This window comes from Pan paniscus, chromosome 1, assembly GCF_029289425.2.
Source record: "Pan paniscus chromosome 1, NHGRI_mPanPan1-v2.0_pri, whole genome shotgun sequence".
NCBI lineage: Eukaryota > Metazoa > Chordata > Mammalia > Primates > Hominidae > Pan > Pan paniscus.
In genome coordinates, this window is record NC_073249.2 from 91,756,001 (window position 1) to 91,772,969 (window position 16,969).

Genomic DNA, 16,969 nt, shown 5'->3' on the forward strand with positions numbered 1-16,969 from the left:
AGGAAGGGATGCAGGAAGTGTCATGCCTTCTTATTGCCTCCGCGTGCTGCAGGTGGCAGGGTGTTTGAGAATTTAAGAGAAAGACAAGGAGAGGAAAGAGTGAGGGGAGAAGGGCCTCCTGGTCTGCTCAGGCCCCTCTAAGGTCACATGTTGCTGCCACACCCGGGAGGAAGATCCTGGATGGGCAGAGCCCCGAGGAGACACCATGCCCAGGTGTTTGCCCAGGCGTGTAAAGCCCCTCCAGCTGCACTAACCGTCCCTGTCTCTCTTTCAGCTTAAAGTTACTCCTGGGGTCTCTCCCTGTTCTCTCATCCACCCAAGTCACCCAGGCAGGCCAGCAAGGACCATACCTTCAATACCCACCATGCCCTCGAAACAAGCCAGTCGGCTCTCCTGCTATGTAGCTCTCCTTCATTGGCCTGCAAGCTTTTAAACAAGGCACTCTTCCATCTAGGGTTCCCCTTGATATTCTCCTTTTCCAGGTTCTTCCTGGATTGAACCAAGCCACTGGGTGCCATTATAAGACATTGCTACTGCAACACTTAGTAGCTTAGCTGGCCTTTCTTCATCTCTCTCTATCTCTGTGATAAGGTAGCAGAAAGAAGAGTATCAAGGTCCACTCATTAGGAAGGGAGTACTCCAGGGCAGCATAGCACCTTCTAGGGCCTAAGATAGAGGCAGTTAGGGAGGAAAAAAGAAAGAAGAAGCTTTCCTAAGAGTCTCACGGTTCCTTGGAATGCTTGGTTGAGCATGGGGCTGACACACTTCAGTGAGGGATGAAAGATGATGTCTTGGCATTCAAGATCACCCTCTAATTTTTGCTGTCTAACCTCATTCCTGCTCCTTGCTAATTCTTTCCATTTTAGTCCTAGAGAGGAAAAGCAAATCATCCAACAGCCTTGAATCCTGGTCCTTCAGGGCCTTTACATCCAATGAAATTGGCTGTTGGGTCCCTCCAGTCCTCACTTATTCTGACATCTCACATTCACCCAGACCTTCACAGTTTACAAGTCTCCATGCAGCAAAGCAGCAGTTGCTAAGAAAAGGCTGGTGTCATTATGCCATGTTACTGATGAGAAAACTCATGCCCAGAGGTTGTCACCTCTTTAGGATCATGATGCCAAAATGGCCAAAGTGCCCAGGTCTTCTAACCACCAGCAGTCTAGGACTCTCTCTTTCCACTATGCTCTGAGGACTTGTTATGTTCTCACCTCCCTCCTTGCAAAAACAAAAAACAAAACAACAGGCTGGGCACAGTGGCCCATGCCTGTAATCCCAGAACTTTGGGAGGCCAAGATGAGTGGATCACCTGAGGTAAGGATTTCGAGACCAGCCTGGCCAACATGGTGAAACACCGTCTCTACTAAAAAATACAAAAATTAACCAGGCATGGTGGCGGGCACCTGTAATCTCAGCCACTCAGGAGGCTTAGGCACAAGAATCCCTTGAACCCGGGAGGTGGAGATTACAGTGAGCCGAGATCATGCCACTGCACTCCAGCCTGGGTGACAGAGACTCTGTCTCAAAAAAACCAACCAATCAACCAACCAACCAAACAAACAACAGAAAACCTTCCTTGTACCCAAACTCCCTCATCTCAGCTCCTCTCTCCTTTCTCCCATCCATCTTGGGGGCTCCCCGCAAATTCAGTGATTTCAAGTTAGAAGGAAGGAAAGGAAGAGGGGCAAAACATATCAAATGGAGGCAGAAAAAAAAAGGGACAGAGTCAATGTAAATAGGGAAGAAAGAGAGTCACAGATGGACAGAGTCCAAGCCCAAGACAGAAAGCACAACAGAGGCAGAGGCCCAGTGAGACAACAGGGCTGGAGAGAACAGGAAGACTGGCAGATTCAGAGGTATTGCAAGAGTGAGGCTTGGAGAGAGGCTGGGGGTTGAGTGGGTGAGGGGGGGCAAGGGGTGTGCTGAAGCTGGCCTCCTTCCGGTTCTGTGGCACTGCTGCAGGAGAGAGTCCCCTCATTATGCAAATGGCCTCGGGGGTTACCATAGAGGGACATCTGCTTGGTCCCCCGGTGGGTGGCTGCCTGGCTGGCGCAGGGCTTCCAAGAGCTGCAGGGCTTCCAAGAGCCAGCAGCCATCCAGACACAGCAGGACCCCATCCCTCCCACCCCTCACCCCAGTTTTCAGCCTCAAGGCCCATTCCTTCCAGTCCTATTCCCCTGTTCCTGGAGGAGGCCCCCAGGTGAATTTGAGAGGAAGGGTGAGCACTGAGGGAGGAAAGGAGGCAGCTGAGGGAAGAAGGGCTGTGTGAGGCTAGGGTGAGGTGGAAGAGGGGCACAGGGGCCCTTTGGGGTCTCCGAGGCAGCTGAGAGGAAAGTAGAAGGGAGACGCCCCCTCACCAACAAGCCTGCCAGCCAGGACAGCTGGGAAAGGAGGGCCCGGGTCTCCATCACTCCATACTTCCCTGCTTCTTGTCTCCACAGCCTTGTTTCTAAAAGGCAGAAGGCACTGTCCCTGAGTGGCCGAGGCACTGGCTGCAGCAGAGAGGATGCTGGGCCTCACACAGCCCACGTCCCGCCAGCACCCCACATCTCCCACATGCCTGGTTTACTTTCTTCTACCTGGACTTGAGCATTAGGGCAGGGATAAGGCCAGTAACAGAGAGGGAGAAGCTGGGAAATTAAAGAGGGAACTGGAGAGTGGGAGAGACTGCCAGGATACAGAGAGACAGGGCCTCAAAGTACTGAAGGGTATTGGGGTCCTTACTGAGCACGGTGAGTTTGGCCCGCCGAGAGCGCAGGGCGGCCTCCGTGGCCTGGCACTCGTAAGAGGCGTCGTCAGAGAGCTCAGCATCTGTGATCTCCAGGTTGTACTGCCCAGCGTCTGCGGAGCCCACAACCCGGTACCGTGGCCAGGCTGCAGAAACAGAAAGAATGAGGCCCAACCTTGAAACAAGGACACATCCTCAGCCATCCCACACCAGTACTCCTCCCTCTGCCCTCTCCTGGGACACCACTGACAGGTGAGAAGGTGAGGCCCCAGACACAGACACCTGATGCCACGACACCTCACGGCGAGGCTGGGAGCCATACAGCCGGAGGAGCAGACAGGAGGGCAGCTGAAGCAGGGAGGCTAGCAGGAGCAGATGAAATCTCCAAGGCTGTTTGCAGACAAATGCCTCTCATAATAATAGGAGAGAAAGAGGAGAGAAAAAGGCACACAGCAGGGAGCAAAGGAGAGGGGGAGAGAGGGAGAGCGAGTGTGTGGGCGCCAGGAAATATAGGGCATCGCGGCACAGACATGAGCTCATGGGAGCACCTCTGCGGGACTCATAAGGCAGAGGGAAGCCCAAGGCAGGCCCAGGGAGGAAGGATGAGGCAGGGGACCGCCGGCTCCCCAGAGGAGCTCCTAAACCAAAGAGTCCTGGTTTCCTGCAGACGCAGTGGCTGAGGCAGTGGGCCTTGCCCTCCTTCCTCCAGGCTCCCCAACCCGCTTCTTGCTTCCCAGCCTCCCGTCACGTTCCCACCATCAGCTCCTTCCCATGATCTCCCTCTGTCCAGAGGCTATCGATTCTTCTCACTCCATATCTATTGATCTCACTCTCTCTCCCAGTTTCTTTCTCTTTCTATCATCAATAGATCTACCAGACCCATCTCTTTCCCTTATATGGATTGCTCTACACAGACGAGTTTCCTCTACCTGTACTAACACATGGAACTCACAGCAAATAATCTCAACTCCCTCAACAATTATAAGAATAAAAATATACAGCCCATCCCCCACACCCATACTTACTTCTTTACAGTGCTTTAAAGCTAAAATATGTTTTTACAAATCTCTTCTCCCATTTGGCTCAAAACTCACAAATGCACTTCTAAGGCAGACCGGCCTGCAACCACTATGCCTGCTTCACACAGTAAATGAAGGTCCAGAGAGGTGAAGTGGCTTTCCTAAGGTCACCCAGCTGGCGGAGGCAGGACTAGAACCCAGGTGTCCACTCTGCCAGGCAGCCTTTCCAAAGGTCTCTTTACTTGCTTTAGAATATAGGAAGTTGGTTTTTTTGTGTTTGACTGACTCATTATGTTTGCTTCAGCACCAGCTACAGAGCCAGTGCTTAATAAAGGCTTGTTGAATGAATAAATAAATGAATGCTCAGGCTGATATTAAAATGAGTTTTTGGCCTCTGAGCAGACATCGCCTGGGCAGCGGGGAGGAGAGAGGCTGGAGCCGAGCCAGGCCGGCATGAGACACTTGCGGGACACAGAAGTTGCCTGTGCCCTCTCCTACCCTTGCTGCAGACTCTGGAGTCTCCCAGCACCTCCTGCTAGACAGCTGTCTGCCTGCAGCTCCCCTCACAGGGTCTGTGTCTGCCTGAAACTCTCTTATATAAAGGTCTCTTGGTTTCCCTTGACCTCTCAGGCTTCGTACTGCCTTCCTCAAGTCAGTCCTCAGTGGGAGGAAAGGTAGAGCTGCAGGGTGGGAAAGCTGTAGAAATGGAGCTCAGTAGCAGAGACAGAGGGGAGGCTGTGGCACAGAGGAGGGTGGTGAGGGAACTAAGGGATGGTGAGTCCAGGAATCTATGCTGGAAGTGGGGAATGGTGGAGAAGATGGGACAGTTTGGACGTTGGGTAGCCAGGCACTCACCTTTGAGGCCCTGGCCCATGCCCAGGGCCAGCCCGTCCTTGGTCCATTGCACAATTCCAGAGTAGTTGAGCAGCACACAGGGGAGCACGGCCCGCTGTCCAGCCACCACCGTCTGGTCTGCCGGCTCCTGGCTGAAGCGGGTCTGGGTCCCTGCAAAGCCAAAGCCAGCACTGGGTAAGATGAGTAAGGAGAGGGGCTCCTCTAAGAGGTCCCCCTCACCATGCAGCAGGAAGGAGGGAGAGCCTCCAGTTGGGGATGGGGACTCTCCGGTCCCTGCCCCCCTTCAGCCTCAACCCCTTTGTTCCAAGATGCCACGTCCTTACCCTTTATTCCTTCCTCCCTCTGAGACCCATGGGAATGGATTTCAGGAGCTGAAGTGCTCAGCAATCACAGAAAACAGTGCACTGTTACATAAGGGCCTTAAAAATGGGTCTAGTCCAACCCTCTCATTTTACAGAGGAGGACCCTGACTTCCAGGGAGGAGAGTAACTTACTCAAGGGCAAGTTAATGGCAGAGCTGGGATTAGAACCTGAGCCCCTGCATCCAGGTCCTGGCTGTTCCTCTACTACCCATTGCCCCAGCCCACCCCCACATTAATGACTCCTACTGAGACACGTGTCATGTGAGCTGATGGGAGTCAATGTGAACCAACACTCATGTGCAACTATGCCAGGTACAATTCCTCCACGAATACATCAGGGTAGATACTATAAAGCCAGCATGTCCACATGTGTGTATAGAAGCTTCCTGGGTGGAAAGTGTATCCAAAACAAAGTAGCTCTGAACCCACTTCTTGGCACATGTGCCCTGCTCTGTGTGTTCATCCTTTGCTCCCAAGTGCAGGGGGGCCTAAGTGTGTACACATGAACACACCTGCACACACCCCGCCTCCTTCACTGTGGGAGCTGAGAGGCCACGTGACTTTGTTCCACTCTCCCTCCGGCTGTGGGAGCTACACATGGCTGCCCGGCTGGCAGCTCGGCCGGGAGCATTTGATTAGAGAACTGCAGAGTAATTGCCTTTAATTGTGGAGCCTAAATGGAGCAGGGAATTGCATTGCGGGTTTTTTCTCCCCCACCACTCCCACCCACCAGCTCCAACCAGCACTGGTCGGCCCCAGTGGTGGGGCAGGCCTAGGCTCCTTGCAGAGCTATGTGAGCTATGGGGCTCAGGTTCCTTTGCCAAGTTGTGGGGAAAGGAGAAGGGGGACAAGGGAGTGACTGAAGGACAGCAAAGGAGAGTTCCGGGACTTCCTTGCCATGCTCCCAACCTGTCATACCAGGTAACTGAAATCGGCTCTCCCCAAAAGTCACGGCCTCCTCCTTCTTCTTTCCCTCTACAGCTCATGAATCTGCACAGGCCACAATCCCCAAATCTGACCTTTTCCTAACAGAGCTTTCTAAAATTTATCTGCCCCATCATCACTCCTGTGTGTAAGCAAACTTAACTCACCCCTCCCCACTCCAAGATGTCCCTCTAAGCCCCCACAGAAGTGGGATCCTAGTCTCATCTCCTTCCTTCCTTTCTCTTCACCAGCCCCATTTCTCCTTTTTTCCTCAAACCTGCTCTACATGTCCCTCTTCCAGGAAGCCCTCCTAGCCCAATTCCTTGGCCTCTTGGGCAAATATAACCGGTCGCGTCACTCGGCCCTGCTGTTATCACTATGTATGGGGTTTCCTCTCTCAAATGATCAGGGGTAATGTCCATGATTTTGTTTGTCGCAGGGTAGAGGGCAACTAGTAGGTGAGGACATTTGCCCTATCTGTTCCAGCAGAATGCCAACGTCTCCTCTAAGGCAGAGGGCCAAGCTCTCTCCCCCATCTGAATCTCCTGAACATCCGACATCCATCCCCACTGGTTGTTGTACACAAAGGAGTCTGAAAAAGAGGTGGCTGGGGCCTAGAGTGGACTGATAACCAGAATGTGATCTAGCATGAGGCAGACTCTTTACTCTTGATTAAGTGTGCAAATTTAGGTCTTTGGGTCTGCAGGGGCCAGGAAGTTAGAAACAGGCTCCCTCTCCCATACTCCATGAGTGACTCCTCAAGTCTGCTGACCTGACCTCTCATTCATGTCTTCTAAAGGATAATCCCCTTTGAGTGATCAGGGTGGCAGGTGCTGAGATCCTGGGGGAGGGGTGGGTCAGGTGAGCAGCCAACATTATTAATTCAAGCATTGTCCTCATTATTATTCAAATTTATTCATATCCTTGCGCATTTCTCTAGTGCAGCTATATGCTGCAAACTCTCCACACTCACGTTTCTCCTTCCCATGGCCCCCGGAGCCCAAGTCAAGGGCTTAAGAGTGGGCTTGCTGGTGAGCCCTGGCTCAGAGGTGGAATTTATATGCATGGCTTTCCTGCATGGAGCCTGGACACCCTGGTCTCTCGCTGAAGTCTCTCAAGGACAGTGAGCAGCTGGCTCCTTGTCCACTTGGAATGAAGAAGCAGCTGACCCTGCGGCAAGATGGAGATGGGAAGCACTTGAAGTAAGAATCAGGAAACGGGGGTCTTGTGGAGATGAGGAGTGGTGTGACCTTGGGTGTGTCAATTCCTCATCTGGGCCCCCATTTGCTCACCTGTACAATGACAAGCCTGGACTGAGGAACGCCAAATCCCTCTGTGCCCAAATACTAAGAGCACAGGTTTAGGAGACAGACTGTGGTTTATATATTGCCTGTGTGGCTTCCTCACCCAGTGACCTTGGCCAAGTTATTTGCTAAGCTTCATTTTCCTCCCTGGTAAACTGGGGAATGTTAATGTCTATTTCTGGATTGCTGTCAAAGTAAAATGAGATGAGGTGTATGCTATGCGTGGTACAGTCCCTTGCCTGTATGCACTAAATGGCAGCTATGATCATTATTTCTCCTGAACAGTTAGACAATTAGAGGGACAACTGGAAACCTCAATAGGAACATGACAAAGAAGGTGGTATCTGACTTTCTGGGAGTTTTGAAGTTTCCTCTTGATTTAGGCCTGACTGAAGCAATTCAGTCCAGACACAGGGGGATGGAAGTAATAACCTTGCAGAGTCCAGAAAGGAGGGGAAGTAAAGACATCTCGGGAATTTAATTGGATGGAAAGGCAGCCTAGATCCTGAGCCTACTAAAGCCACTGGCAATGTTTTCTGGTCCCAAAACAGCCCCTGCAGCCAACACAGAATCCCAAATAGAGTTCAGATGCCCCTGGGTTATGCCGACCTGGCTTATGATTACAGGAACGCCCCAAGTCTCTCTTCACCAAGTCCTGTTCTCTCTGATCTGTACCCACTAGGCCTTTCTCACCTCTTCATGCCCTTGCACAGGCCTTTCCCTGGGGTGGACACTGCTCCCCCTGCTCCCTCGGGATTCAAACAGTCACCTCCTCTGGGACGTCTCCCGTGACTTTCGTGTAGTTCCCTCAAGGCCTTCCTACTCACGTCTCACTTCTGCTGTAGTAGGGCCCACACTGCACTGGCCACCCCATCCCTGCTGTTGCCCCAGGGGCAACTCCAGGAGTCTGGACTGTGCCACTTATAGTCAAGCCCATCACCAGGTGCAGGGCCTGCTGCCTGGCACACTACAGGTGTTCCAAATATGTCTGTTGACTGAGGGAGTGAGAGTGAGCAAATCCGAGTCCACAGTCCTGCCTGTGAAACCACCATCCAGAAAAGGAGGCAGAGCATGCCCCTGACCCCAGAAGGCTCACAGACTTCCACCGAGGTAGAGACAGGCTGGGCGGGTGAAGAGGACAGCACCCTCCTCTCAGTGAGAGGAGGAACAATGCTGGGTGGAACTTGGAGTCGGTCCTGGGAAGCTCCCTGAAAAAGAGAATGTGGAGCAGAGAAGGGAAGGGCAAGGGAAACAGGCTCTGGACAGTTCTGACATATGGTGGTGGCGAGGGGGATGTGGGAGAGCAGAGGAGAAAGCCTAGAAATTGAGCAGTGAGGTGCAGGCCTCGGACAGGGCATGGCTGATCAGTTAGCAGGAAGGGGAGAGGGGACCCAGTAGCATTACAATGTAAAAGGGGGATGAGGTGTTGGTTTGCCCTTGAGTGTCAAGAAGCCACTAAAAACCCAGGACAAGTGGCCTAGCAAGTGTCCTAGGCACACATTTGTGTGCACACCTGCCTCTCAGGTCCTGGTTGCCTGGCCGTCCACCATCCACGCCACAGAGCAGAGCCTGCCCTGGACTGAGGATGACATTTCAATCCCGTCCCTATGCCTGCGCCCCCTTCCAGGAAATAAAACCAGTGCCAAACAGAAACACAAGGAAACTGCTCTATGTGGGGTGGGAAGGTGGCCTCCCGGGGGCCAGGTGGGAGGGGAACCAGGAAGTTCCTGACCACAGACATACAGTGAAAACAGACCATTGCTGGGTCAAATTCTGGCAGCTCCAGTCTGGGGCCAGCCAGTGAGATTCTGCGCATATGTTTTAAGTGTATTCCCACCTGCTTTGATCTTGCTCCCTCCCTGCCTTCAGACACCATCACAGCTGTGGTGAGCTCTTAAGCAGTCATTGTGAAGACAGGCAGAGAAAAACTGAGCAGCACACCCGTGTGCCAGGGCATGCACACTCACACATACTCACACGCACCCACACGTACCCAGAAGGCTGACAGAGGCGCAGACAACGCTGAGAAACAGAGACAAAGACAGACACCCACACAGAGGCAGAGGGAGAGCGAGGAGGGAAAGGAGACTAGAGTGAGAAGGGAAGAGGCGAGCTCTGTAGGAAAGAGCCCAGCGTGGAAAAGACGCAGGCCGGGCCGACAGAAATCCAGAGAGAAAAGTGCCAGGAGGAGCCAGTGAGACAGACACCCATGGAGTAATAGAAACCCAAGGCAAAGCAGGGGGGAAGGAAGGCAGAGAGATGGAGACCAGGAGAAAGACAGAGGTGGGAGGGGAGCTGGGGGCCCTGGCAGCACCCCATCTCCTGCCCCAGGGTTGGACACTCTGTTTTTCTCACCGGATAGGAAATTACGAGAAGGCCCAGCCAGGGTTTGCAGGCAGGTGAATAGTCTAATTAGGTGGAGGAGATCAGAGTCTTGAGGGGTGAGAGGAGCACAGAGGGACCCTGGGGAGAAATTAGGAGAACAATAGGGAATTTGGCGTGGCAGCTCTGTGCTTCTTCCCCAGGTGAGGCAAGGTGAGAGGTGAGGTAACCCTAATCGCCCACCAGCATCCTCTCTGCCTCTCTCTCAGACATCCATCCTTTCAGGTTAGCCCACAACCCTCACCACCCACACCCCATAAGGCAAAGCCCCTCTAGCCTCAGACTGGGAATCATTCCCTCCCTCTTCTCTTACTGCATTGTTGGGGCCTCTGGTTATAACACTTTATCACAGCCTGCCTTGGATTAAAAGTTATCCATATGTATGTGTTTCTGTCTCCCCCACACTCTTGGGAGCCCCTGGATAACAGAGATGCTTTGATTTATCTTCCTTGACCCTTCAACCCCAGCAATGTTCCTTAATAATAAACACTCCCAATTATAAGATGCCAACTATGTGCCAGGCACCGAGGCAGATGCCTTGTAGACATTGTTTCTGCATAATAATCCACTATTATTATCTCTGTTTTATAGAAAAGGGAAATAAGGCTGAGGGTGCCTAAGGTACAGCTGTTAAGTGGCAGAGATGGGATGTGAACTCAGGTATTTTCTGCTACAGGGATATCAAGGATGTCTCTCCGGAATGGACGAGATTCATGACCTCTACCCAGAAGAGAACTATCAGTTAAGTTCTGCCATCTACCACTCCTTCTTCCTGCCCTACAGCTTACACTCCCATCTTAACCCTGTTTACCTCCTGGGAGGCTGCACTCTTCAGCTCTGGGCTGGCCAGCACTTTATAGCCACGCAGGACTTGCCCCACACACTGCCACCAACATAGAAGACTTGGTCTAGATGTCCCTACATGAAGGGAGGAGCAGTAGCCAAGGCTGGAACAACTGTCAACAGCATCCAGAGAGGTTTTGGTGATTCATAAAGCACCAACCTTCAGGCCACCAGTAGCTACCAGCAGAAGTAGCCCCTGCTTATAAAGGGCCAATGACTGTTCTGTGCAGCTCACTAATCCACTGCCACTTTTATACACAACAACCCAATAAGGTAGGCACAATTACTATCCTTAATAAAAAAAGCTAAGGCTCAGGGACATCAAGAAACTTCTGTCTAGTCACACAGCTGGTAAGTATCGGACAGAGAGCACAGCAAGGAGCCAGGCCACTGGCTCCCTTGGAATGCCATCTCAGCAGCCTGGCCACTGCTGTCTTCTCTTGGAACCTCCCAGCTCAGATTCAGGTCACTGTGCAAAACCAGTTCCCCAGGGGCTTCTCCACCTCCCCTTAATACTGTCCCCTCACCTGGAGCACTCTCTCCCTCTTAACACTGATCCTCCTGGGGCGACTATCCCTGTTCTCCAGCTCCCTGCTCCATCCTCATCACAGCACTGGGGTCCAGAGCTAGGCCAGTCCCTGTGTGTGAACACACTTCCTGCTCCTGCAAAGACCGGGAGGACAACAAGGTCGAATCCCATTTTTGACAAAGAACTAGGAAGTGACCTCTAAATCTATCCTAGAGGGGCTGGAAATGCTTAGATTCACACACACACACACACACACACACAAGTACGTCATACACTTCTTATAGGGACACACGTACCATAACACACAAGTGCATGCATTTACCAGCAAGCACATGCGCACACACACCCCTCCCACATTCAAGTACTTGTCTCTGCACCCATGGATGCCCGTCTGCTTCCGTGTCTCTGCACACGTGCCCTGATGGTCATGTTCCCAGAGCCTGGGCTGCCAGGCCAGCCCGGAACCAGAGAGGGAATGGGGCCAAGCACATGAGATGCCAGGGGACCAGGCGGCAGAAGTAGGGGGTGGTGGAGGACAGGCCCTGTCTCCCCGGATTTATCAAACGAGCAGTAATGAACCCCCTGGGCCAGAGCAGTCCCCACACTCTCCACTCCAGATCGTGCTGCTGGTTCAAAGGGAAGCCTTTGATTCGCACAGACAGCTTTCAGATGGAACTAAATCTCTCCACACTCCACTCTCCCTCCCTCTCTGCTCTCACATCTTGGCTCTCCCCACCCCCGCAGGACTCTTTTCCCCCCAACCGGTCATTCCTTTCTTGCTCTATGAAAAATACAACAGCCAGAGAGGTCCCCTCACATTGGGTTCTCTCAGAGAAAGACGATTTCAATTCTCTAGGCTGGGCCATCGAAGGGCGAAGGAGAGAAGAAAGGGAGAGATTGGCACTTCTGATAGAGGAGAAGAGAAGGCAAGAAGGAGGGAGGAAGGGAGGGGAGTGCTGAGCTGGGGCTGGGCAGGGTGAGGACAGATCCAGAGAAAGAAACCTGGCAAGGGCCATGGAGGCAGGCAGAGGCTCCCCAGAGTAAAGCTCTGTGCCTGCCCAGCTACTGCGGATGAGGGGTCTGGGTCTGTTGATTTTGCCTTATACACAGCCCAGCCCAGAATCCTAAAATGTCAAATTTTGATGTGACTGACTTTAGAGACCCTTAACCCCCTCCTTTGACAGATGAGGCATCAGAGGTCAGAAAACTCCATTGCCTTGCTCTCAGTGGATAATCTCAGAGGAATGACTGCACATAGATGTCAGGTGATATGGACATCAGACGAAGAGAGAGAAATGACAAACGGCATTCCCCAAAGACAAGTTTCTAAACATTTAAGGACTATTATCACCTCCTGTCTCTGCCCACCAAAGCTCTCTGGCTTCATTTCACAGTTTGCAGTGAAAAAGACACTGAACAGTAGGAGCCTCAAATGCCCAGACTGAATCCACCTTTTACCGCCTTCCCACTGCTGGTCCTTTCTCATCCCAGGAAGCCAAAGCCATGGACAGAAGAATCAATCTCTCCTCCCTCATCCAAGCAGCTTGGCCACCGCCTCCCTGTTGTCTGTCTCTAAGGCTGGGGGTATGGTAGGGACAGCCGTAGGGGAATCTTTCCAGGGACCAGATGGGATTTTACAAGTGGCCATGGTCTGGCCTGGTTTCCTTGCATCTGAGCAGACCACAGAGGCCAGCTGCAGCGGCTGGCTGGAGGGGCTGGCTGGTGCTCACAGTGACAGGGCAAGAAGGTTTACTGTTCTGGGCCTATGGATTAGTCACCTCAAGAGGCAGGAACAGAGCCCTGAAAAATGCAAGGGGGATCAGCCCAGCACAGTCCTGCCAGGAAGGGACAGAAGTACCCTAAGCCAGAAGTTAGGAGACGTGGGCTTGTCTGGTCCTGGCTCTGCCACCAACTTGCTGTGTGACTTGGAGAGCTCATTTCACTTATTTGGGTCTCAGGCTCCTTAGCCTGTAAAAGGGAGGAGAAGATTCACTTGGCCCCCAGGGGCCTTCCCATCTCTAATGTCCTCAGACTGCACCCCTGCCTCCTGCTGACCTGGGGCCTCGGTCAAACCTTGAGGACACTTAAGGACTCAGCACTGACTGCTGGGAGGAACTAGTGTACCTGGGCCCATCTTGGCATTTCCTCCCTGGGGCGTTTCCTCCCTCATCCTGCAGGGATGTGGAGGGAGGTCTGTGGGTGTGTGTCACTAAGACAGAGGCTGAGGACCCAGATGAGGTATCCGGCATAGGAGAAGAGAGGCCATCCTTTCCTTTCCCATTAGAAGCTCCCATCAGAGTTTCTCACATCCCTTCCAGTAGGGCTCATGGTGGTGCAAGGAGGATAGAGATCAGGCAGCTGAGATCCCTGAAGCGACCTGCCAGCCCAGGCCCACTCACAGGACTTTGAGCTCTACATGGAAAAGGCTGGAAGTGATGCTGGAAACACTCCCACCTGCCCCATTTGAACCTCCAGCTCAGGGCACCTGCGCCAGACCTAGTAGGACAGCTCTATGCAAATGTACCCTGGCAAGGGCTCCTGAGAATGTTTTATGGGAAGGACAATGGCATGGGGAGCCTAAATGTGTTGGCTATAGCAGGTATGACAGACAGGTGGGAGCAGAAAGCGGGTGGTAGGGCTGATGGATGGTTCTGCTGAAAACCTGAATTTCAATCTGGCTTTAGTGGGCAAGGGAAGGGAGGTAGGGGAGACAGGAGGCAGGTGGCAGGTAGGGACTTAGTTCAGATAGGAGGCTAAGAGGAAGGAGAGCAAAAGACAGAGCAGGAAGGAGGCGAGAGAGCAGAAACTAGGCCAGGGCCAGAGAAGGCTGCAAGAGATGGAGAAAGGCACCAGAAGCTGGGGTGGGAAAGCAGAAAGGGACGGGGAGCCTCTGTCCTCTCCATCCAGGCCCTGCACCTGCCTCCCTGACCTACAGGAGCACATGGAGGCAGGGTCCAAGGCTTGGCTTTCCAGCAATTCCCAGGGTCCACACAGTGGGAGGGAAGGAAACTGAGACGCAGGACACTGAAGGAGATGCCTCAATGTGCAAAGTCAGACTGGGAAGAGAAAAAAGATGACAAGAAAGAGTCATAGGCAGAAATAGAGAGCAAAGGAGATAAAAGAGAAAGCTAGTTGTGGGAAAAGTAAGCAAGAGGCTGTTAAAGATTGTTTTAAGGTCAGGTGAGGAAGAAAGGTGCTAAGAGGACACTATGGTATGAAAGAAACAGAGGACAGGACAGAGAGACAAGCAAGGGGAAGAGAAGAGAACTGAATTAGAATGATGACTGGAGGTAGGTGGGAAAGGCCTTGATGGTCGCCACTCCAACATTCTTTATTTTGAAGGAGCTGAGGGTCAGGGAGGGAGGGAGGGATGTGAGGTTAGCATGTCTCCAAATTCCTGGTGGCTTTGGCACTAGCCTCACAATGACAGAGGGCCCCTCTCTAGAGGCAGGGCACATCCCAAAGCCTACTCTTCCTGCACTGATGGTGGGGCAAGAAGAGGCTCTTCCTGGAAACCCTCCTTCACTGAAAGAAGAAACAAAAAAAAAAGGTGATGAGAGAGGAGTTATGGAAAAGAAGGTTGGGAAATTTGATAAAAAATGAGAAGTGAGAATCAAGGAATAAAGTAAGGAGACCATCTGGGAGAGGAAAATGAGAACGAAAATAAGAAGGACAAAAGAACAAGAGAGAAGAAACTGGAGAAAGCTGAGGGGAAAGAGGGCAGGCGGCAGAGGCAGTGGGGTCCCACAGGCAGAAATCCGGGCTGCGATTCCCACCCTCTGGCCTCATCTGAAGGTCTTGAGCTTCTAGGTTGAAGAAAAGGAATGAAGTCTTTGGGAAATGGAAGGGAGCTTTGAAAGGATTAGCCAAGGAGGGAGAGAAGAGAATGAGGTGGGCTATATATGAGGTAACACAGAAGGCAACAGAGGACAGGGCCTTTGTGTCTCCCCACAAACCAAGGCTGGCTCACAGCTCACCTCCCTTCCGCAGGCATCCTCAAGGGATTCTCTAACCTCACCTCTTAGAAGAGAGGTCAATTACTCCTTCATCTCTTGCCATCCTGCCTTTTCCTGGGCAGGCACAAAATTTTTCCTGGAGTCTAACCCCATTCCCTTCTTTTAGTAAAGCCATCCCCTCTGGGCACGACACCTCCCTACAGGCTCCATAATTAAGGAAAGTGCAAGTTCTGCTCTGAAAACCTCCCACTGCTTACTTCAGCATTCTTAGTTACCACTGTCACCAACAGAGCTTCTAAGCACAATCTGAGAAGAGCCAGAATGGTGCCTGGGTCCCCGCCACAGGCTGGAAGCCCAGGAAGAAATGCAGGCTGGTCCCAGACCCTCTCTAGAGGTCTCCTGGCACTTTTAGGAACAGTCTCCTGAATAAACAGCCTCAACTCAGAAATCCACAAAGAGCTGGGCAACAGTGAGGAGGGCATTCTCTCCTTGACCCTGAAACCAAAGAACCAGAAGTAAATCCAGATCTTCTGATACCAGGCAAGCACTCTGAAGGACCCCTCTCTGTTTCTAATTTTAAAAGCTTTATTACATTTCTATGCCTCCTCACCTCCCACCCCCCTCTTTCCCCTTGCCCCTCTTTCCCACCTCAAAATTAAAAAAAAAAAAAAAAAAAGACCAGCAGGTTTAGGTGTTAGACATTATTCTCCTTCCAGAGGCTGGAATTTCCAGATGAACCATCTGAGTCTATGAGCCAGGTGAGCAACTAATATGGGAAGGTATGGGGCTCTGATGAATGCTGTAGACATCAACTCTCCCTGGCTCTCCACTAGTGCCTCTAAGAAAGGCTGGCTTGGCAGACACTAGACATGCCCATAAGACAGGTGTGTCCCCAGACCCCATCACTGCCCCTTCCATACAAGCCCTAGGATAGACATTAACAGTTGTAGATCCCAAGGAATAGATACTGTTATTCACATAAAATTTTCTAATAGCACATAGCAGAGGCTTCCCATCACTAGAGGTGTTCAAGATAAGGCTGGATGGCCACCTGGCAGCAATGCTCCAGAGGGCTCTAGGTAATATTTAGGATTCCTTTCAACTCTGATGCTTTAGCATTCTATTTACACACCATAAATTTTCTTCTTACTTTGGACTTACACCCATCAAATAATCAATTTGTAACAGGTCAATTAGGGTGGACTCAAAGTTTAAAGGAAGGAATTCTTTAAACAGGGCCATCTGAAGGGGGAAGAACAGGTCAAAAAACAGTCTAGGATGGAAGTCAAAGGTATAAGTAAAACCTTTTCCCCATGGCAGTTAACCATGACGCCAAAGACTTGGTAATGGGACTTGAACATAATCATATGGATTCAGACCTGGAGTCTAGTCTGCAGCTATAACTTTTTTTATTTTGGCTCCTTTTCCAGACGAATAGATGGCAAACTTCTTGAGGCAATAAATGTAATCTTAGTCGTGCATCATCCACACACACCATAGGTGCTCAGTAAAAGCTTATTATTTGCTTTTCTGAATTAAGGATGAATGTATAAAACACCACCCTCCAGAGAAAATAAATTCAATTCAACATACATCTATTCATGTAATAAATACTTATTGAATGCCTACCATACTGTACACTGTCCTGGACCCTGGAATACAAAGGTGAACACGACAGACCTAGTCCTGCCATCATCCAGCTTCAAGTCTGGTAGACATACCCAAGCACCAAGTCCATACAGTGCGACAGCGGCCATGATGGGGCAACATGGAGGAAAGTACCTGAGGTGCAGGAACGAATCCTGTAGGAAGTGATGTCTTTGACAAGATCTGAGGGATGAGTAGGAGTTTTCCTGGTAAGCAGAGAGAGAAGGGAGAAGAAACTGTCCTGGGAAGGCAGAGGGCATAGACAGCAGTGTGAAGTTGGGAAAGTGAGGCCTTTTAGGATCCTAGAAACAGTTCAGCCTGGCTGGTATGTTGAGCACAGCTCTCCTGGAAGCCAAACAGTGTGCTTGATGGGATGGGCAAGCTGGAAAATGGGAAGTTGCCTGCTCATCACATTCTATC

General features: G+C 51.6%; 1 protein-coding gene across 3 annotated transcripts in view; it reads right to left on the reverse strand.

Moving 5' to 3' along the window:
• The window catches only part of KIRREL1 (kirre like nephrin family adhesion molecule 1), a 106,041-nt gene that overhangs the window by 19,184 nt on the left and 69,888 nt on the right, over window positions 1–16,969 (reverse strand). For 2 of the 3 annotated variants that reach the window (XM_034938065.4, XM_034938063.4), the window contains exons 2-3: window positions 4,603–4,752; window positions 2,725–2,874 (exon numbers count right to left, since the gene is read on the reverse strand). In XM_034938065.4, the coding sequence (XP_034793956.2) occupies window positions 2,725–2,874; window positions 4,603–4,752 (300 nt within the window). Of the gene's footprint in view, window positions 1–2,724; window positions 2,875–4,602; window positions 4,753–10,944; window positions 11,016–16,969 lie in introns of those variants that run through there. The other variant, XM_063598974.1, reaches the window with a different exon arrangement.